This window comes from Pectinophora gossypiella, chromosome 19, assembly GCF_024362695.1.
Source record: "Pectinophora gossypiella chromosome 19, ilPecGoss1.1, whole genome shotgun sequence".
NCBI classification, from domain to species: Eukaryota; Metazoa; Arthropoda; class Insecta; order Lepidoptera; family Gelechiidae; genus Pectinophora; species Pectinophora gossypiella.
Window position 1 is genome coordinate 6987814 of NC_065422.1, and position 24016 is coordinate 7011829.

The 24016-nt window shown below is 36.3% G+C and overlaps 1 protein-coding gene across 1 annotated transcript; it reads right to left on the minus strand.

The window, feature by feature from the left end:
• Positions 1-17791: 17791 nt before the first annotated feature.
• LOC126375433 (uncharacterized) lies at positions 17792-18418 on the minus strand. The gene has a single exon (XM_050022354.1). It carries the CDS (start codon positions 18334-18336, stop codon positions 18049-18051), a length of 288 nt encoding a protein of 95 aa, XP_049878311.1. The 5' UTR covers positions 18337-18418; the 3' UTR covers positions 17792-18048.
• Positions 18419-24016: the final 5598 nt, after the last annotated feature.

A 24016-nucleotide genomic window follows, 5' to 3' on the forward strand; every position in this document is an offset into this window, starting at 1 on the left:
GTACGGTACCGGGGTTCGAACTGGCGGATAGAGTGATAATTTGTCGCCATTTAGAGTGATAATTTGTTCCTTACTTATGTGATATCCAACTTAATGACAATCGTATTTAAAGTAATCAGCTGCAAATTGCATACATGGTCAAACGAAGAGCACAAACTACAAGGAAAAATCTAATATCGAACAAGTACTAAAATAACTTTTAAGTTACCAATCAATAACTCTTACCAGCTATTAAAACAAAGATTCGTTTCGTTTACGCAAGAACTGCGCCATCGTTGGAAAAAACAGATGAAATACAATTTAACTGTTACGTAGGAGTAGTACTATGGCGTAAATAAACTTGGTCTGGTAACTCGTAAAGAAAAGTCGTAAAATCATCCGAGTCGATACGCAAACGAACATAAAATGTCGAATAACGTCATACTCACTTAAATTACGTAAGTAATTGGGTAGTTTCCTAGGTCAAAGATAAATTATGAGATTCTGATTACTAAATCAAAACACATCTAAAGGTGCCAAACAAAGTTTTCTTTTTCTATTTTAGTAACTTATTTATGAATTTTAATCAAGATAAATGTAATAATATTATGTGCGACATTTTGTCACGTTTTTCTATGACGTCACAGGTTGCTTTTTCTTACAAATTCCTTAGTAATTTCGCGTTTTGACGTTTAGTAAAAAGTAACTGATTTGACTAGTTGGAAACTACCCAATTCCTCGCTCATATTATACCTTATATTGGACGAAAAATTGACAACCTAGTCAAATGACATACTTTTTACGAAACGTCGAAACGAAAGTTTTCTTTGGGGTTTGTATGTAAATACTGAACTGTGAACTCATCAATAAAAGCGGTCAAACGTCGTAATCATTGTTACTTAATTTATAAATAAAATTCGAAAATACGTGGAAAAGTAAAATCGGATTCATTTTTGATCAATTTCGATTGGCTTCTATTTCTAGATTAGCATTTTTCATGTTATCTTTGACCCTGTCAAATACCCAATTGCATTTTATTGAGTGCTTATGTAGTTAACATTAATTTCAAAACAAGAACGATAGGAAATGATTAAGTATGTATGCTTATCTACAAATAGAAGCCAGTCTAAGATGATTTAAATCAATCTCATTTTTCTTTTTTAATTTTAATTAAGAATTACTAACAAAGAGTACGACGTCTGACCAAGTTTATTGATGACATTACAAGTTTACAATACACAAGTGTTTATAGAATACACAAGTATGCACAAGTGTACTATATAAAATACACTTGTGTATTCTACAAAATTGCATAGAAATGTATCGTTTTGATGTTTAGTAAAAAGTACCTCGTCTGACTAGATTGATTTTTCTTCTAATGGCTTCTGGTTGTGTATGAGTTACGTCTGCTTACTCTTGAATTAATAAACATTCTAAATATCGTGGAAAATTCTAGCAAACACTTTTTTCTCCAGCCAGTCTCCAGCGAAAGTTTGTAGAACTCGTATAATCGAGAACAACTTGCGTAACAAACAGCTCATTAAGTAAGAATAACTGAAAACTGTTGAGAAACATACAAAATCATTCTCGAGGAATCCCTGGAACTGCGGAGAAGCCATGTAGTTAGCAAACTCCTATCATGAACCCAGACAACTTGTTTCCACGAAATTTTATTATTGCTGTTGTATTTAATGGTTTATTGCAAATTTTACAGCTAACATAATTCGAAATTCTTATCGATTACTTAACTTAAATTCTTGTTAGTCACTTATAAAGTTTGACAATAATACAATAAGTAAAACACATAATAACGGGTTCTTACCCGGGTTTGACGTGAGGACACAGTGAGTGCGGTTTGTCGTAGTGAGTTTGGTGCGAGTTCAGATGGTTCTGAACATTCCGATATCAAAAACATAAACAAGCGGCAAAGAAAGAGGGTAGACAGATATGTCTGCCCGTAGAAAATTATGGATCTACCTACTCCACTCCAATCTCAGCAGTCATCCCGTGATCATGGCACTTGCAACAGTGTCGAAATATCGGGAGTTTCATATTCCTACTTTAACCGCGGTAAGAACCCGCTATTATGTGTTTAAATTATGATAATAACCACGTAAACTTAAAACAATGTATAATACAATAAGTGATTATTACGGTGAAGGAATACAACGTGAGGAAAGCGTTTTGAAGGTATGTGAACTAACCTGTTTGTGTTGAGGCTGGTTTTCCTTTCGCGGGTTGGAAGGTCAGGTGTCAGATAAACAGTCGCTTTTGTAAAAACCGAAACCGTCAAATCTGCAGCTTAGATTAGCAGACTTTGTGAAAAACGGGATAACGCTAGCGAGATGATGAATACTCTCGTAGAATCTGCATAATATCATCATCATCACTTTAAAAGCCACGCTCTTGTCGGTTAGCATTTTCCATTCCAGTCTATCAAAGGCCAATTCCTTGACTTCCCTATAAGACACGACGTTAACCTTTTCTTTAATCTGTTCCATGTAAGCTCTTCTTGGTCTTCCCTTTCCTCTCTTTCCATCTAGCTTTCCTTCTATGATGTTTTTAATAAATTCGTCGTGTTTTATTAGGTCTCCAATCATCTTGCCTCTTCTGTCCTCAATAATTCTCAGTATTTGTCTTTTTTCCGTTAGTAAGAACTAGCACTTCCTCATTTGTAACCCTTTCTGTCCAACTTATTCTTTCCATCCTCCTCCAACACCACATTTCAAAGTCTCTCTCTCTCTGTCCTTCTGTGTCAGTGTCCAAGTTTCACATCCATAGAATCTGCATATACTTATTCTGCATATATTATTATTCGTAAACCTTCTATGCTGTTCTGGGAGCAAATAAAAAACAGAAAACGTTCAGCTGCTTGTCTTCCCGGGCATATCGTAAAAACCGACAGAGGGATTGTGTCCTCTAACATGATGGACTAATGTTATGGGCGATAGGCTGATCCCTTATCACCATAAGGTTCATCATATCCAGCTAACGACATCGTATCAACAGTGGCTGCAAGTTGTCTTTGATTACTTGTGGCTCTGCCCACCCCGTTAGGGATTACGGGCGTGAGTTTATGTATGTATGTATGTATTATTCGTCAATTAGTTGAATTAAATTCCGTCAACTTCTTTCATGACGCAGATTATAATTTTAAACCCAGTTTATCTTAAGTCATCATTTTGTAATAACACTGTTGTTGTCAAACATATTTTTGGTGAAGATTACTTAACCTTAAAGTCAAGGGCAATGACATAATCTTGTCCTTACTTGGTGATGGTGTAGGTGTGAGATAACATTATATTCCGATATAAAGTTTACTATTGACTTTATAGGTGGGTACTTGCTTGAACTCATATACTTACTTAGTTAAAAATACTTAGCTAGGAAACTACCCAACTCTAAGATCTGGGGGGTTAAAATGGCCACATCGAAGCCATTCATCTAAGAAAGTAATATTGCAATTTGACATTCGCGCATATAAAAGTAAGTGCGCAATGCAAACAAATGTCAAATAGCAATATTGCTTTCTTAGGTGAATTGCTTCGATGTGGCCATTTAACCCCCTTGGACACGACATACTTACACATATTTTGATAATAAACTTCTACTATTCGTTATCCGTCGGTTCTCTCATGCTTAAGAGTAAGTACATTTTATCGATCACCTTCGAAAAACCGGTAGCTGAGTTTTACAGCTTACGATACCATAATAGGCAATTTGGTTGGGAGTAAAACTACTTACGTGAAAGTAGGTATCCTTACCTTTACCTATATTGGACATTTTATCAATGTGCAAAAGTATCAACGAACAATTTCGATGTTTCAACTAAGAGCAAGCAAAACAAAACAAAAACAAGAGGAAAAACATTGTGAGGAAACCCATATTCTCGAGAAATGCATTTTCGGAGGTATGTGACTTAACCTGTATTGGGCTGGTTTTCCCTTCGCGGGTTGGAACGTCAGTCAGACAGTCGCTTATGTAAAAAACGGACCTGTCAAATCTTCAGGTTAACTAAGATATACATATATAATTACATACATACATACACTCACTCCTATTTCCCACCGGGGTAAGCAGAGACTATGGAATTCCATTTGCTTCTATTCCGACATACTTCTCTTGCTTCATACACAGTAATAGTAATGAATGTCACATGTAATGTATGTATAAAACAAAAATCGACTTTCTCAGTTCGGTGAGTGATTACAATTTATAATTCCATATAAAAAGTATGACAGTGCGTATTAAAGAATTTTGAATTGCTAACCGCTTTACCCCCTCCGATTGATTGAGGGGAGGCACAGGCCCAGCAGTGGGACGTATATAGGCTATTTATGTAACCCCTTTAGAGTCCTCAGCGCTCACCATTTGTCCAGCCACATACCGGTGAATTAGTGTTGCACAATGGATAGTAAAACTATGCAATAATAGGCCGCTGTCCCTAATTCGCAGGGTCTATCCTCGAGAAACCCTACACAAGTCAAACTCATCAATTTGATTACACACATACCATACGAGTATGCACATGGCCATAAATATAGATAGGTATATAAGTTCGCTGACCTTAATTTCTCTAGATGTTTACTGTCTGCACACGTGTTTATATACCTACAGATAGACAACATGCTCGTTATTACACTTTGATAGTACAGTCAATGATGTTAATGACTTGATAGGTTCAGTTCACCACTGCATATTAAAAATAGTATGAAGTGATCTAAAAATTTCATTTATCATCAATTTAAAAGCCACACTCCTGTCGGTGCAGCATTTTCCATACTACTTTTTTAGGGAAAATAGAGCAGTGGTGGTTGCCTTCCGCCCAACAATTCTCAACAGTCTAAAAATTTAACATGAATAAATCTTCTGAAGTTATTTTGTTTCCAAACGTTTCTGTTTAGTAAAATCTGTAATAAATTACGTTTATAAAAGTTAACTATGTTCATTTCTATCTCCGTTTCACCAAAGAAGGTTCATAAATATAACATAAACGGCCTATATACGTCCCACTAGTGGGCACAGGCCTCCCCTCAATCAACCAGTTCCAAAAGATTTAGCTAAATAAAATAACATAGATTTATTTTTACCCAACTGCGGCTAAGCAGAAAGGAGAGATATGTGGTGTATGTTTGATGTGTAAGTGATATGATATCCTCGTAACGCCCGGATTCCCAGACACAATAGTTAAACAATGGGATTTGGATTTTAAAAGGCATTTGGGCCTTACGTCCTTATATATGGGAGAAGAGTTATGTATTTGACCGCTATGTATATGTACATATATATGTATATATACGTCTGATTATGGTACCTAACTACGAAACGTTAATTTCGCAGACGCTTGACAGCGTTGCGTTTCCAGAAAACTCATTCACTGTCTAACTATACTCGACTGTATTTAACAAAAGATAAATAATTATACTCTATTGCGCACTACGGACACACAATACACAAATAAGGACAACAAACACAGAAAAACACAAAAGGCGGCGTTATTACGTTATTATTAATAATAAATCTTTATTTACGGACATTTTCTCTTTTTACGTGAATTATTGTACATTTGCCGCAGATGGCATTAACTACTTGACCGGACAAATGGGGTGGCCGGACGAATGTGGGGCGGACAACAATAGATCCAAAATACTGTTAGTTTACACTCTTCTTCTATCGTGTGGGTTGTGAATCTCATCAACCCTGGTGTTAGGGTTACTATTGAGCCGCCTAAGGCCCCTGACAAGACTCATACACACTCATAGTTACTCATATATACTCATAGTTTACACTTAAAAACTATGTTAGTAATTATATTCAAAGAGGGACTTAATAACATAAATTACGTGCCTTATGATTTGGCAGTCATTCCTCTCCGCAATGGTCAATGGTGGTGGTCACCTGATCACCTGTCCATAAGATGATCCGTGCTTCGGAAGGCACGTTAAGCTTTTGGTCCCGGTTACCACTTACGGATGTAAGTACGTAGTCGTTACTTAAGTCACGTCAGGGGCCTTTGGCGGCTCAATAACAACCCTGACACCAGGGTTGATGAGGTTGGACATTAACTTACAACCCACATGATAGAAGAAGAAGAGGAATGGTAGTGGTATTGCTCATGCAGCAATTTCTTTCTGGCCAACTTTGGGTACAATATGGTTCTCTGGAAGAAATTGCTTTAAGCGATAAGGCCGCCATTTGCCATGTACTTAGTTAAGTGTAATTATTTCTTTTTATTTTGGTGCAATAAAGTGTATTTGTATTGTATTGTACAAGAGATTGTATCTTTATTTCAGCGTTGCCGATACTGGCTTACTGTCAGCGCTATAAAATGGCACTGGTAATCAATACTCGTCCAGTTGTCCGCATAGTTGGCGGGTCATTGGTGGCACTTATTTGGTACTAGCTCAAGCAATGAATCATGTCGTAATGTGATGCCCCAATTTGTAATTATAGTTCTAATCTAGGACTGCACCGATAGACGCCTCGACGCCGAGCTCGAAGTGTCAAAGTTTCCATTATCATTGCAAGAGACGAACGGAAGGGAGATTACATGATCTTCTTCAATCGTGTGGATTTATTTTTTTAAAGAACGTCTCAGGGCCCTGTGCCGAGGTTTTTCTTGCAGCTTCTTTTCCCCGGCTATACAGGTTGTGAGAAGCTGCAGTAGTTTTAGGCGGATGAGACGTTCGTTATGTAAAAATTGACGATTCAAACTGTAACTATGTTACCTACTGAATAAAGATATTTTTGAATTTGACTTTGATTGTGAGGTGGATTACCAACCCCATCAACCCTGGTGATGAGGTCATCAACTACGTACTTACATCAGTAAGTAATAACCGGGACCAACGGCTTACCGTGCCTTCCGAAGCACGGATCATCTTACTTTTTGGACAATCAGGTGATTAGCCTCTAATGTTCTAACCAAACTAGGGATCACAAAGTGAGTTTTGTGATATGTCCCCACCGGGATTCGAACCCGGGACCTCCGGATTGTGAGCCCAACGCTTAACCACTGGACCACAGAGGCCGTTGGAGGTTACATGATAGCAACGACAAAAAAAACGGCTCTCTGTACGCTATATAGGTAGGTACCACTTACAGTCTTAAATACACTCAATGGTCCCGATTCCTGCAAACACCTCTTAATTTTATTTTAAGTCATGCCCGTCATTTTCTTACCCTTTTAGACCTTATAGTTGTTGTGCAGGTTGCACTTGCCCATTGCGGTAACTTTTTATTATGTATTTTGTATTTGTCTATTATTTTTTACTTCTTTGTATTTTGTTTTATTTTTAGAAGTCATTATACTTTTACTTAGGTCAGCCGCTCGTTTCGTTCTCCCAAATTTTCTCTATTTTATTATTTGCTATATAATGTTAAATCGCACCGCTTAGAACAAACAGTTCGCACATCTAGTTCTTTAAGGTTATAAATGTAATTTTTTAAATTTTACAGTAGACCGCTTTAACGATTTTTGTTTTGCCATATCTACGTTAATTACTAAGTTAAATCAATTTCAGATTTTTTGACATTTATGACTTTTAAGAACTAGATGTGCGAGTTGTAGAAGATATTTTTTAGCATGAAGCTAAAAATATCTTTGCATTTCGAGGATTGTGATAAAAAAGGGGATAAATGTACGCATTTAGAGATAAAGAATGTAGTATGTGGGACCATTCCCTTTTGCATCCCTCCCTGTCCCTAAGGGTTCGCGTCTCGGTATTTTATGAGGCCGTATTTGAGGGTGGCTTTCTATACCCAATACGAATTGAAACCCGTAAAGAGTCGTTTTTGTAGCGCGGCTTTGATTGTATTTTCAAGGTTTGTAATGTTTTTCTGCAAATATTTATAATAATATTTGCGAGAAACTTCTGTTTATAACAATGACAATACATTAGTTAATGCACTGTGTTGTTGTAGTCGATGATTTTTCTTTATTCAGCCTTGTCGCTCTTGGTCCACTAAAGTCGACTAATTGTTTCAAATAATAAACCCTTTCAGATCACGCCCTGACCCAAGGTTCGCGCCCACCTGGGCAGCCTCAGGCCCGTTGTCTTGAATTTTTGTATCGAGTCAGCGCTCCCCATTTTCCCAGCCAATTAGTTGCCATATGCGACAAATCTACAATAAGTCATGTCAAAAAAGAAAAAATAGTTACAGTAATGTTACCAATTTACCATGCATGTGTTGGAAGATCGGTAGCAGAATCTTTACTGTCATAGATTCAATCATCATCTCCCTAGCATTTATCACGTTTTTCACAGGGTCCGCTTACCTAACCTGATTTGACAGGTCCGGTTTACAGAAGCGACTGCCTGTCCGACCTTCCAACCCGCGAAAGGAAAACCAGCCCAATACAGGTTAGGTTACATACCTCCGAAAATGCATTTCTCGGGAATATGGTTTTCTTCGCGATGTTTTCCTTTACCGCTGAGTACGTGATAATCATTTATGATCCAAACATTAATTCGTAAACAAATTCGACTGTACTGTCATAGAATCAATCTATCTATCTATCTGTATCAGCCTAAATTCATATCCAATTTTGGACGTAGGCCTCTTTCATGTTTTTCCACTTCCGACGATCTTGGGATCATAGATTCAATAAACATTGGAATTAGTACCTAGTAGGAAACTGACGACGTAAGCCATATATTCTTGAAGTGTCTTATGGTAGATTTGCGGCAAATGAGTATAGATACTTGGCCGGAAATATCTCTAACTAGAGTGCTTGTAATTCATTACGACCTAGTTTCACGTCGCCTACAACGATCAAGACGCAATACCCGATGAACCGTGAACATTATTTGCATACAGTGGCGTACTAAACAGTGGAAGGTCGTGGGAGTGCGTACGCCACGATAATGTTATCATTATAGTACATTGTTGGGCTGGGAAATAGGTGTATGATTTTTAGTGTTAAACCCAATATATCAACACCTACATTCTAAGATTTTAACTCCTCAAACATCCCTCCACTCCGTCCTAAGCTGAGGCAACCTCGAGGAACTGGAACTCAGCTCAAAATCGGTATTCTTAGGATGGTATTAATAAACTAATCTCAGCTTACAGACTACTCTCGTGTCAACGCGGACCCTGTGAAAAAAGGGATAATTCGAGGGGAATGATTCATGAGAGAAGATTGCCTAATTATCTTCTATATTAATATGAGAAGACAGGAATTTGTCTCCACGTGGCAATTAGCTACACGTGGGTCAGTTTACTTAGGAAAATAATGCTTGACCCAGGAAGGAATCTTATCTCTGCAGCCGTCGGAATGATAAACTTATTTACAGTCAGTAGCCGTTGGTCCCGGTTACTACTTACTGATGTAAATACGAGTAGTAGTCGTTACATGAGCCATGTCAGGGGCTTATGGCGGCTCAATAGTAACCCTGACTTCAGGGTTGATGGGGTTGGTAATCCATCCCACAACCTATGTTTAAGTTTATATTTTTTGTTTTTGTTTATTTAGTTTAGTCTATGTTTATTTTTTTTATTTTTGTTAGACGGAAAATTCCACTTGATATCAACTCAGAATCATGGTGAATTGTAGCGTGGACAGCGATTCCCGGAACGGCGACTGCTTGACATCACATCTGTCATTTACATGTACAGTTCAAAACACAATTTTAATCACGCTACATACAATATTTTTTTCCACTGAAATAATTGCATTTTTGGTTCATTTTTGTTTCATTATATTGAAAACCTTCCAGCCTGTTTTATAAATGCAGTAATCTTATGGGATTAAATATGTGATACAAAGCTACTAGGTATATATACTTACATCTTATCTCGATATATTTTTTAATATATACTTATATCTTTTCGGATGGCTGGTTACTGGCACCTACTCTCAATTATCAATACAATCTTGTCTAATCTAGCCTACAAGATCCGACTGCTGAGCAAAGGCCTCCTCTTCCTCTTCCCATCATCGCGATCCTGAGCGCATTCCAGCCAGTCCCTCCGGCAAGCGTCCATGTCGTTGCGCCATCATAAGACACAACGCGTGACGATCCGTGCGTACCGCTCAGCGTGCATGCGACAAGCATGTCCGGCCCAACCTCATTTAAGTCTGTCATCAATACAATACAAAGTGCTTATTGGATACTGAAGAAACACATTATTTAAACAATCTCAGAGTAATAGTTGTTACAAAAGCGGCCTTATTGCGTAGCTAGAACTTTTTGCTGTTAGGTATAGGATATAATTAAGTTTATCAATTAATATATAAATGATAGTTTTAGTAGCAGCAATGATGGATGATGATGTGATAACTTTTAAGAACCGATGTGGAGAGGTTTAAATTAATAAAACACATTGTCGTCAATAGACTCTTATTTATATATATAACGTTTATATTTTTAATAATTCTAGAACAGGTGCACACACAAGCTTCGACGTCCTTTCGTGTTCTTCTCGTACACTGTGTGGCGTATTCTCATTATCTCTCTAGTACTCGAAGAACCTATGAACTCTGCAGCGGGTTCGCTGGGAGAGCATCACCTCGTCAATTACTTATAAACGTAAAAATAGATGAATCCCACCTGATGTACTTTCAAGCAGCCGTAGCTTTACCGTACTTGTTAGGCGCTTGCTGCTATAGGTCCACTCCGGCCTGCTATCGCTTCAACATCTTCCTGCGCCCACGTGGTTACTCTCAGGCATTGCCTAAATTCTTATCCCGGACTAAGACTTTTCACCTCACCACCTCAGCATACAAGTAAGTTCGCACTCAGTTGGATCATGAGCAATCTTGGTGGCTTTTAACAGATCAATAGCAACTTCTGTTCCCAGGGAAGAGTGACACTCTTTAAGATACACAACGATGATAAGCAGCAATGATTCGATTATTTCGATTATTCGAGTATTTTTATGTAAAAATAAATAAAGTGGATACCTAGGTATTTACATATATTTTAATAGCAAAGGTAAGTATAGCCGAATTACCTTATTGACAAACCTTTCCTTCAACTCTGAAATTGTAAACGGATGCATTCGTTGTCTTCCAACTTTTTGAAAAACTGGTGACTTTCACATCAGAGAGTAACGTTCAATGAATTTCGTCCAACCTTAGCATATAGGTAACTCGACCAGTCCAGTATCGACCATTCTTTTTCTTGATTATTTGGCAAAATTTATCAACGAATAATTCCAAACACTGATAACCACACAATAGGAGTACTTTGTTTCATCCTTATTTCACAATTATTTGATACCTTTATTGAATTTTTACAATGAAATTGAAATTTATTCTATAAAAATAACAATAGACATGACAAATGCTTGACATGACAGGAACATTATTTATTATTTGTAATTTTATTACTTATAATATACTAAACAGTCAAAACATACATACCAAAAACTGTAAATTAGATTGAAAGAAGATTACATGCTATGATAATTTATTAAAATTGTTCAATTTTATTTGATCCTAACTAATAAATAGAACAGAATAAATTCGAATGTGAGTTTGATTGTGTGTTACGTTACAGCACAGCAATAACTAATAAATAGTACTACCTATAGAAAACACTCTCCACGCGTTTGGAGCCAGGGACAAATATTTTAGGTACTTATTAGGTATTACTTATCTAAATCAAAATTCATTTTATATTATTCAGGCAACGGGTTTAATGATTATAATCATGGTACCTACTTAAACATAATAGTTATGTTTGGTATTCTTGTAACACCTGTTTTTAGACTTCCGACAAGGCTGAATCGCATGCAAGTTTTTTTTGACGTGAAGTGATGCAAGTAGATTTGCCGCAGATGGCATTAACTACTTGGCCGGACAAATGGGGAGCGCTGAAGGCTCTTACCCGGTAATCGCATGCGAGTGTGTGCCTCCGCGCTTAGAAAAAGTTGTGTCAAATTAACATTTATCGAATGACGATGGCAACTTAAAAAAGATTAAGATGACCAAAGACTAGGCTGTATGGGTTAAGCTCCCTTTGCATGCCTTATTTTTAAAGTGGTGTGCCACGTCAATGATGTTGAAATGATGTTAAAATCTTTTGGTGAGTTTTTTTGTGATTATTATCTCTGAACTTTGGCTAAAATAAGTTCCACATGTCCATGACAATGGCTTAATCTCACTATCTTTCTTTCAGTGTAAAACCCTCAGAATAATAATAACTGTAAAACCACCTAAAAATCATTGGCTTAGTACATTGACTATCGATTATGCTGTTATACCGTCACACGTAATGTGGTTTACCTATGTTTCCGCGTCTTAACGGGGTAGGCAGACCTGTAATATGTCGTTTTGTTGCAGGGTTCAAAGTCCAACTTGGATGTCTATCTTCAAGGGCTACCTGGGGAGTTCCCCATTAAGATAATGTTGTGCTTACACTCGGAGTAATTGTCTTCTACATCTACATCATGCTTTTCGTATAGGACCTGCTATCCAGCGGTTTGCTTCATGAATGCCTAAGACCTGCCGTCCAGGCACTAAATATATCACTTTTTGGGTGAAACTTTAGCGTTTAAGTGGTTTGACTAAGCTTTGCTTGATTGTAATAACAGGATTATTCCTAAATTTGTGTTATCATGAAATAACCTAGACATGCTAAACTCTTTGCTGTATAAGAAGAAGTAATGTTAATATACATTTTTTAAAAGTGAAATTTTTAATTCCATCCCCTTTGCTTTGCTTGCAATAGGAGAGTATCATGTTCAAGGCGCCCAATCCTACTCTCTATTTTTTTGCACTCTACGTATATTAAGATCCCTTTTATTCTCTGAGTTCGGCAACTAACACCCATGCCCTGGGACCAACCCTTTCTCAATGCCCTGCCGACGGCGTCCTAGAGGTAGGGTGGGCTCATCCCCACACAGAGGCTACGCAGGAAGTTTCATCCTTCGAAATATCCATTACAAGATTTTTAAAGCAGAATTTAACTTAACGAGGCCTATGTTTGCGCCAGCCTGTATTTACATGATAAATGTACTTAATTTTTTTTTTCAATATTCTACCCCTTCGAGGATACAGACGTGATGCTATGTTATGTCCTTTATTCCCTGTAATTCTAACTGATCAGTTCTACCGTAGAACTATTGTATTATTTCACAATATAAAGAAGGTATAGGTCTTTTTAAAACAATGTTTATAAAAATATATTATTATATCAAAATGGAGTTTCATTAGTTGCAGCCATTTTCTCCACATAAGTACCTATAATTATTATGTTTCTTAAAAGGTAAGTAGCTAGGAAAATAATAAGAGGAAAATTAATTGTAAGTATTTGTCTATTTAAACCAAATCATAAATAAAAAGAATAGGTCTAATACTACTACTTATATAAAAACAACGAACTGAAAAGTATAAGAAAACAGCAAAACAGTTTTTACCATAACTGTACAATAACGTCAAAACTCGCTCGACGTAAAGGGAAAATAAGGCCACTCGCCGTAAAGAGAGTCGCCGTAGCGCGGGTCGCCGTTCGGAAAGTCGCTGTCAACGCTACAATTCCGAATGGAATACTATTGGTCGTTTTATGTGTGTATTATGTGTAATTTATAATAAAAAAGTGTGTCATATTTTATCTCTAATTCTCCAATGTTTATTTAGGAAGTGTCGTGTCTGGCTGTGAAGTAAATGTATGTAAACAACAGTCGAATTCGGGTGAAGGACGAGTTACATCACCACCTCATAACGTGGCGCGGCACACACTATTCTAATGGCTGTAATACTAACATAAAATGTAGGTAAATGAATAATTTTAAATTAATTATCATTTTAATCTTTAATAAACGGCCTCCGTGATCCAGTGGTTGAGCGTTGTCCCGGGTTCGAATCCCGGTGGGGACAAACCACAAAAATCACTTTGTGATCCCTAGTTTGGTTAGGACATTACAGGCTGATCACCTGATTGTCCAAAAATTAAAAAGATCCGTGCTTCGGAAGGCACGTTAAACCAACGGGTCCCAGTTATTACTTACTGATGTAAGTATGTAGTCGTTACATGAGTCATCTTAGAAGCCTATTGCGACTCAGTAATAACCCTGACACCAGGGTTGATGGGGTTGGTAATTCACCTCACAATCCACACGATAGAAGAAGAATCTTTTATAAAATAATCTATTGATCACACAACCGTAGCATGTACCTACTTATTTAGTCCTTCGAAACTCATTTGACCTAACGAAATGGCTTATGAATAAATGTTATTATAATTTAAAGGAATATTTTGAACATAAAAATAATTAAATTTTGTAATTTATTAATAATAAGTATAATTTTTAATAATTTTCTTTACAATGTACCATATCTTTATTATTATTTTTTTATGCAGGCCGAACACATCACAACATTGTTATTTAAATTATTTTACCACCTTTTTGTATTTTATGTGTTCTCGCAATTTGATTTTGACGAGTAAATTAAAAGCCTTTGTTGTAATTTTAAGTGTTGTTATTGTCTTATACATTTAAATTTTAAAGATAACTATTTTATATGATTTTGTGACAGAATCCAGCGCTTTTCTTACGAAATATACGACCCACAACAGCTAACCATTTGTTACACTACCAAACGAAAGTTATGCCACTGTTGTTTGTGCTAACATTAACTCTTATCGACTCTGCTGAACTTTTAAATGGAAAAAAACTAACCTGATAACATTATAACGTATAAAAACAACTTTTTAATGACGTAACTACATACTTCGGATGATTTTATCTTCGCATTTTGAAATAAATCTTTTAGGATCTACGCGAATCTCCGAGCTAAATATTTGAAACAATAACCCTGTCTCATAATAATCTCCTTTTGGGATAGGCAGATTCACTCTTGCAATCCTAAAAGGGGTGGGTACAGTACAATACAATACAAAAACTCTTTATTATACTTAAAACAAACATTCAAAAACAAATAAACCATTTAAAATCACTTAGGTAGTACAACTGGCGGCCTTATTGCTTTGCAATCTCTTTCAGGTAACCTTTAGGTATATGAAATGAATTTAATAAAGCGTAGCGGGATAGACAATACAAAATGAAAGTTAAGAAATATAAGTATAGGTAAGTACCTACATAAACTAGTTTAAAGCAATACATAGAAGACAATAAATAATGATATATGTATAAATACGTATATACATACATAGGTAGATACATTACTATGGAATATGCCACAAGATAGAGCCGTTAGAAGACAATTGGGTGGTTTCCTAGGTCAAAGGGAAATTATGAAATTATGATTACTTAAGTACCAAATAAAGACAGCTCTAAAGGTAAAAATAAACATTTGTTTTTTCTATTTAACTTATTTATAAATATTAATAAAGAAAAATGTAATAATAAGTGCGACATTTTGTCACGTTTTTCTATGACGTCGCAGGTTGCTCTTTCATACGAATTCCATAGTAATTACGTGTTTTGACGTTTAGTAAAAAGTAACTGATTTGACTAGTTGGAAACTGCCCTATTGGTAGAACGCTTGCTATTTGATAATTAAGAACTGGTTAGTCCAAACATAAGGTGGCAAGCGTATATAAAGATCATCATGTTCGATAGTTTTTTTTTTTTTGACGTGACTTATTGTAGATTTGCCGCAGATGGCATTAACTACTTGGCCGGCATGTTCGATAGAAGATAGAAAAGAACCTCAATAGATCATGTGTACTTAATTGTAAATAGGCAGATATAATAAGCCAAATAAGGATAGGATGATGATTAGGTATACATTTTGCCTGGCATTGTTGTTTGTAAACATAAACTTACAATACATAAGGATAACTACAGGTTTTCCCTATTATTACCAACGTTCCGCGTCTTTCCCTCAGCGTTACAGATTCCGATGTGGTAGTAGTTTTACAGCTAGTTACATAATATGTAATTTAAGTTTTTGACGTTCAAAAAGCGCTAACTTTGTAAGCCAATTTTGAAAAATAAATATCTTTGAATTTTTTTTTTTATGGAGTACCTAACCGCAATAGACTAGCTTCCAACTAGCCAAATCAGTTACATTTTACTAAACGTCAAAACACAAAATTAAGTACTATGGAATTTGTACGAAAAAGCACACTGTGACGTCATAAAAACTTGTTATCACGGTTTTATTGACTAAAATTCATAAATAAGTTAAAAAGAAAAGTCTTTATTTAGAAATCAGAATTTCATAATTTATCTTGAACTTATACACGACCCATTTGTAACATAACAACGACAGATATAAAAAAATAATAATAAGTGCAAGCTTTGTGACGCATGTTGCTTTTTCATACAAATACCATATCTAGTAATTTCGTGTTTAGACGTTTTGTAAAAAGTAACTGATTTGATTAGTTGGAAACTTTTTGGAAGCATATTTGTTGCTTTTGAAAATAAAATAAAAAAAAACATGTTGAGGAGATTTTTGTTTTTTTTTTTGACGTGACTTATTGTGGATTTGCGCAATGGGCTGAGGGTGCCCAGTTAGGCGCGAACCTTGGCTCAGGGCGTCCTCTGAGGGGGTTATATTTCAATGAACTATCATAATATATGTCTATTATTATTGTCTAACCTGTCGCCATTAATAGTTCATTATGATACCATTTGATTCCTAATGGGTAAAAAGAAAATCTATTTACCAAGTTTTCATTTAAGTAAGTGCAATAAATACCAGAATAATGATGTACAATGGTACCTATACAAATAATAACTTACACATTACGAAAATGAGAAATTGCATTTTATAGTTGAACACATTAACTAACTACCTGTAATATTTTTACAGTCAATCTTCTATCGTGTGGATTATGAAATCCCAACCTCATCAACCCTAATGTCAGGGTTATCTATCACTGAGCCACCAAAGACTCATAACATGACTCATGTAACGACTACGTACTTGCATCAGTAAGTAGGTAGTAACCGGGACTAACATCTTACATTATAGAATTACAACGGTATATATTGTTACTGTGATGATGATTCAATAATTGGTCAAAATAATGCCTCGAAAATTGATAACATGTTTATATGTTTTGGTAAGAGTTTTTGTTAAGTATCAATGCTATCATACAAAATATTATTCGAAAATAATTGTGTGTGTAATGTGTTTTCTTTCTGACGCCATGCGCCACGTTTATTTTGATATCTGTCACCATATTATTATCGTACGTTATCTTCCTATTTAAGCAGATATTTTTTTATTAAATGTCTTTAACACCTGACTAACTAAATAATCTTATCTTTCAGAAAATCCCAGAGATAAACCTCTGATAGAGACAATGCAAAAATCGGCAGATAAAAACCGTATCTGAAGTTTTCATGAGATTACTCGATTGTCCTGTCAATAGAAGTACCAATCCAACAAAAAAGTTACGTTCAACCATGCGTAAAGATAATAGAAAAAAATAGTCATTGCCCTATCTACAATGTGGATTATTACCTACTCCGATGAGTTGGTAACACGAGAATATACCTACAGTTCATAACAACTATGTTTTAAAATGCGTAAAGAGGTAGAGTGGCTACTATATTATACATTTATGTAGAGTCATTGTATTTTGAATGCCTCTACTGCTTTGTTTTTAAATAAGTAATTAAAGTCACCTTTTCGTAATAGAAAATGAATTGCAAGTAGGTACTTATCTTCGGAATTTAATTAATTTTATGTGCAACAGCGAATGAAGGTTGCATTTAGGGCGACTCTACCCCAAGAGGCTGTATCCACCCCAATATATATTAGGAGTTTGAGTTTATGTATGTGTTATGTATGTAAAATGTCTTTCTTTAAAAATCAAATTCTGTGTAAAGTGCAATGACAGTGACTTGTACGTACCAGGGGTTGCAAATAATAAGTCGTAAGTTTAAAAACACATTAGCTATTTATTTTCAATACAAACTTAGATATAACTTATCACCTAGTTATTGGTAAAACTTTGGTAACGAATTTGGATCACATCACTACTGTGGCACATATTCCGTCACTGTCCTCACGCGGCACGGTCGGTCACCCCGAATTGGGGTCATTTCTCCGTCGACCCGGCGTCCATGCGACCTTAGAGACGAGGCGTCTGACCCCAAGGCTTCTGTCTTGAACCTTAGATTGTCCCCGGAGGTAGATCAAGGCTCTTCATCTTCTGAGAGGGAGGGCAGCGCCAGTCGCCGGATCAGCCGCTCGCGTCGCTGCGGCGAGACAGACTTCTGTCTCCTCAGCACTTCTGTCGTCATGATGTAGGGCCTCTGCTCCGGTTCGAAGGTTTCTTCAGAATCATCCTCCACCAGAGCCGGCAAGGCAATCTTCTTCTGTCTGCGAGAAACTGGAGAGCAGTCCTCACGGCCGCGGGACTTGGCCAGAGTGGGGTAAGCGTCCGCGTACAGGGCCGCGACAGTTTCTAGTTTCACAACCATGGTTATTGAGTTACACTTGTAGTAGACTTGTTTTAGTAGAGACGTCCGTTCGCTACGATCGCTCAGCGTGTTGTGAGGGGAGGCGGGCCGCGGCCTGTATTTATAGTCTCAGACCGCGTTGATATAATACGTCTACATGAGTTTCCCGCGCGTCACAATCACAATATACTCTCGTCTGTTGCAGTTGGCGATAAAAACACAGGTAAACTCGGATCCGGCGGTAAATCCGGAACAAAACTGGTAATATTACGGATATTACGCGCTCCGATCTGATTGTTTGCGATAATTGCGATATGCATTGATTATTTAACAATCAGTTCGCAATAGTGAGGTATTCTCCGTTTGTTTGTATTTATAATTAGTAATTAATTAGTTTCAATGTTATTGCAATAAAGGTAAATAATAATAATATTGTAGTCATTAGTCACAAATATTGTTATTCAAATGTTTGCGAAGCATGGATTAATAGTGTCGGTCTAGGTATTTTCAAGAAAGATTGAACTAAAATATCGGTTATTTAGAGTCTGATTTCCCTATTCTCCACGTCAAAACTTAAACAACAAAGTTTTGGAAGGGTTAGATTAGTTTCGGTCAGGTCAATTAAAGAACTCTCGTAAGTACCTATATTGATTTGGCTCTCTGTACTGCTGTATCAATCTGAAGCGTATCAGCATGGTTAAGACGTACTTTAGTATATTATACTACAGAATACAGAGTACAGAATAATACTACTTACTACTATTATTCTATGCTATAACATGCTAATCCCTCCAATAAATGAAGGGATGCATGTGCATAGGGTTGCCAACCAGTCCGGATTTTTATTCTTATTTTATTTTTCCTGGACTTGTCCTAGTAAGAGCGTCCGGTGAGGTTTTAATTGTAATCTAGGTATGCAGGACAATGGGTTTATAAAAACTTGATTTATAAATATTAAAACTGTATTTTATTTTACTGAGTAGTATAGCGAAATGTTTGTCCGGGTTGTAAGCTCCAAAATCCGTGATTTTTCACACTTCATGACCAGCAGGGTCAATAAATTTATCCATCGATTCAATAAATTGCGTCGAAATCTATAAGTATTGTTTTTTCCCTAACATGCGTGGTATGAGATTTTGTTCGTATTTTGACAGAACGCCATGACTTATTTCGGTTCGCATATTAGCACCAATCGACAAAACGACATAAGTATATCGTCAGAATCGATACAATGACCGTGCCAATTTTTTTTTATTTTAAGGATGTCAACCCCACCTGTACCCAACACTGGAGCGTATATCTACCTACAGGCTGTTTATATTTATTTATTTACCACCAAAATTACGTCTTGGGCCGCTCAGAACCATAATATTTATTTTCCTCACCATATCTGTGAATTGCTGGCACGAGAATTGTTCTGCACGTGTCATAGTAACAAATAGTAATGTACGCAATAAAATATGTCAGTCAATAACACAATTACCTATTAACGGCGGCAAAAATATTCCATGTTCTAAATTTAAACTTGGTAAACGAAAACAAAAGACAATGACGGGAAACCGCATAATATTAAGATAATTTTAGACAACCTATTACCCTATAAAATAAAAATAACTCAGCCTAAAAATATACACAGAAACAGTAGTAGATAAGCAAATCCGTTATTAAACGGAAAAAACGCCGCGACGAACAAAACACAAGATTATTGTACATGTAGAAAAAAAACCTACAGATGAAATGTGTCACTTTTAACGTGATAAACCATTACCTAAGATCCTACGATAAGTGATGGGCTGATTACTCGTCACCATACGGTTTATCGTATCTGTCATAATCGCCAGGACTTCGTATCAAAAAAGTGGCTAAATAATAAATAATAAGAGAACTACAATAGTTAGATAGACATGACAAAAACAAGTGCAATTGAGTCGTGTACTGGGTTCAAGATAAATTATAAAATTCTGATTAATATTAAATAAAGACAGGTCTAACGAAAACATTTTCCTTTTTCTATTGTAAGAAAGTATATTTTAATCACTCCTATTTTTTTGCATCGTTATGTAATTTATTTATTTACTTATTTTTCTATTTCACGTATTTTTGAAGTTTAATCAAGAAAAACGTAATAATAAGTCTATCTTTATCGCCATTTTCTATGACGTCACAGCGTTCTTTTTCATTCAAATTCCATAGTAAGTAATTGCGTGCTTTGATGTTTAGTAAAGAGTAACTGATTTGGTTAGTTGGAAACTTTACAAAAATACAGATTGCAACAACGGTTAATGAAACAGAGGTCTCAAACTAGGCTATTAATAAATGAAAAAACGTTTACTTCCTTGTAAACTGATTTTACAAAAATAGAATCAAACTCCCTTAAATTATCTTATAACTGTTTGACATTTAATTAATGAAATAGGTATATAACGTAGGCTACCAATGCCAAATGCTATGCTATGTATTGTAGGCATTGATGTGAATATAATAACAATAATAAACAAAGCTAAGCTTGTGTCTTAGGGAACCATTTAGATTTATCCTTAATTTAGGTACCAACTAAAACAAATATATAATCACTATTCTATTTTATAAGCTCTTCTGTTGATACGTAATATACGGAATGTAAGGTTTTTGAAAAGAGACATTAACTCTTTTGCTTTTAGGGTGGTACAATGACTAATGCAACAATTTTACTGCAGCATTGTTATTGCTCTCATAAAATCACCAAACCTTGCTTCTTCTTGCTGCGAGTTGTCTTTTGACTTTATAAGTAACGGCCTTTTATGATCACGGACAATATCATGTACCCACTTTAGAACCCTGTCGCACTATCATATTTGACATTTAATGAGGCTTATAGTTTAATTTGTCAGAAAAGTTAATGTGACACGGTTGCAAAGTGTATACATATTAGTACTCGTGACCGCACAGTACAACCAGTTACTCTTCCCTGCCTAACAAACAAGTGAGTTCCCATGATATAAGTAGGAAATCTATTTACCCCATCTGTCGAACACTCCGAGCATGCGTCACCTCATTCAAACTAAGGTAAACATGGTAATCTTCATCCTACCTTACTATAAGGAAAACTTACGGGTTTTCCCTCCTGATTACAATGAAATAAAGTTATAGGTTATTGCTTCCCGTATTCGTTACTAGCTGTTATCTGTGCGCTCAGTACTTTTAACACTTTGTAAAATGAAAACAGTTGTAAAAGTGACTACTTATCGAAAAGTTTAGTAGTATCTTTCACGTTTAATATACTTACTTGTAAAACTGAGCTCTAAAACCGTTCTTTAGAAGTAGATAGGTACACCCATGCCTACCCTAGGTCACACCACGGACACTTCATACAAACAACGTACTTTTACACAGACACCACACATTGACGTTATCATACACGCGCATCTGTGTGTGTGATGTCTGACGACATACGATTGAAGACTAAACTATGTCCGAGTGGGGGTGAAGTAAACCTATCTCAGACGCTGGTGGGGAATGGAGAGTTGTCGTTCTATACGTAGTATTATTCCTTATTCTAGGCCTGGGTTTCGTTACAGCTTGGTGGCAATTTTCGTCCCAATAGGTCTAGCAATTTAGGTGTGAAAAGGTAACAAAACAGATAGATTGACTTTCGCATAAAATACCTATTAGTATAGATGGTTTCGCATAAAAATGTAATTGAGAATACAATCGTTCAAGTACTTTATACCGCGCTGTTGCCACAGTTTCTGGGTTTTTAAATAGGAAATTCCCGAAGAATATGACAGATAAGGTAAATGTTCAATATAAGTACTTAATCAGATCCTATTATAAAACAATATAATAGCAATAATGTTTACTTATTTAGAATCTTATCGGGGTATTTGAGCGCGTGTTGAGCGCTTACTCAATAACCAACAATAAAATAGAATAACACGCCGATGACTTCAAGTGTTTAGTTAAAACAATGCACGTGTAAGAAACATTAAAACAGTAAGACCGAAGGTCCTTTATAAATCCAAACCCCCTTGTCTTACTATTGCGTCTGGAAATCTCGATCTTAGGAGGGTAAAAGGAGGATTCTTAATTAATGTGGAAGCACGTAAAGTTATTGAAAACTAAGCTGGATTTAAAACGGGGATGGCGGAAGGCTGAGTGAAAAGTAAGGCGGCAATGAAAAAACAACATAAGTACTTACCCTGAAGGTATACCTTATGCAGGGTATGCCACATGGCCATCACCATCAGCCAGAAATCGTCCACTGCTGGACAGTGTAGCAACCCTAAACCTACATAAGATAGCTTTAGTTCGTAGTCTATACACACATACAGGGTGTTAGTGACCGTCGTAACGAAAACTTTGAGGGATGATTCCGACCATGATTCCGAGTTGATCATCAAGTGGAATTTTCCGTCTCAAAAGTATGGAACAGAAAATGAACTGTACGTCCCATAACTAGGCACAGGCCTCTCCTCATGTCGGTACGGATGGAACATACTCCACCATGCTCATCCAGTACAGGTTGGTGGAGGTGGTTTACAGCTTGTAATGGAAAAATAAACACATTTTTATATTATGTCGACTTATCAGCTTAAGTTCTATTTTTACCAAGCATCGAAGTATAGTGAACGTCACAGTGCACTGGGATGCGCTTGACCCGGTTACTGAAGCCAGATAAGTAGGTGCATGAGCTTGTTGATCAGTAGTTGCCAACCTTTTTAGTCCTAATGACGTTTTTGATTAGACACACACGAGGGAACCTTAGGTTTAAAATATAATCGCCAGCACCTTGAATTTCGAGACATATCTACTTTATTTCAAATCATCATCATAAACCCTAGCGTTATCCCGTTTTTCACTTACCTACCTAATCGGGAGATTTGACAGGTCTGGGTTTTTTATAGAAGCGACTTGACCTTCCATCCCGAAGGAAAAACCAGCCTAATACAGGTTAGGTCACATACATCCGAAACGCATTTGTAGGAAATGTGGGTTTACTCACGATGTTTTCCTTCACCGCTGAGCACTGATATTGAATTTTTTATTGCGATAAAATTCGAAATTTAAATCTAAGAACATTGTTTCGTGTGCCTAGATTTAGTCGCGGACCCTTGGTCGATCGCGCTTTGGCTTTGGACCGGACACCACAGGTTGAGAACGCCTGTGGTAAATGATGTGCGACCTAGACAAGCATGCTTGGTGCATAATGAATAGTGTACGTTTGTGTCGTAGTTATTTTCTGCTTTGGCAGTTTTATAAGAGAAATCACAGGTCAGAGAAAAGATAATCGATCTTTGTTTCGTGTGAGAAACCACGAACCTAGTTTTCTGGGCAAGAAGTAAATTTTCTCGGAAGCAAGTCTATATATCAACATAACAATTATCTAATAGCCTAACGCCTCTCAGGAAAGAAGTAGACACGCTACTCGGCGCCTAACTAATTGTCAATGTACATGGCATATAATACAAAATAGTTGCAGGCAGCCCGTTCACTAGACTGAATCTAGTTTGCGGTTGAAACGACGTCCTTGAAAAATACTTAGTCACTAGGTTTTTTGCTTTTTAGTCCGATAAAATAATATGTAAGTACACCAAAATATTACTATTTATCGGTTTTAAAACAATATTCTGTTAACAAACTCTACAATAACACGTAAATATTAGTAACATACCCAATTTTAATCAGTAAATATTACCATAAATGGCACTCTTACTACGAATAC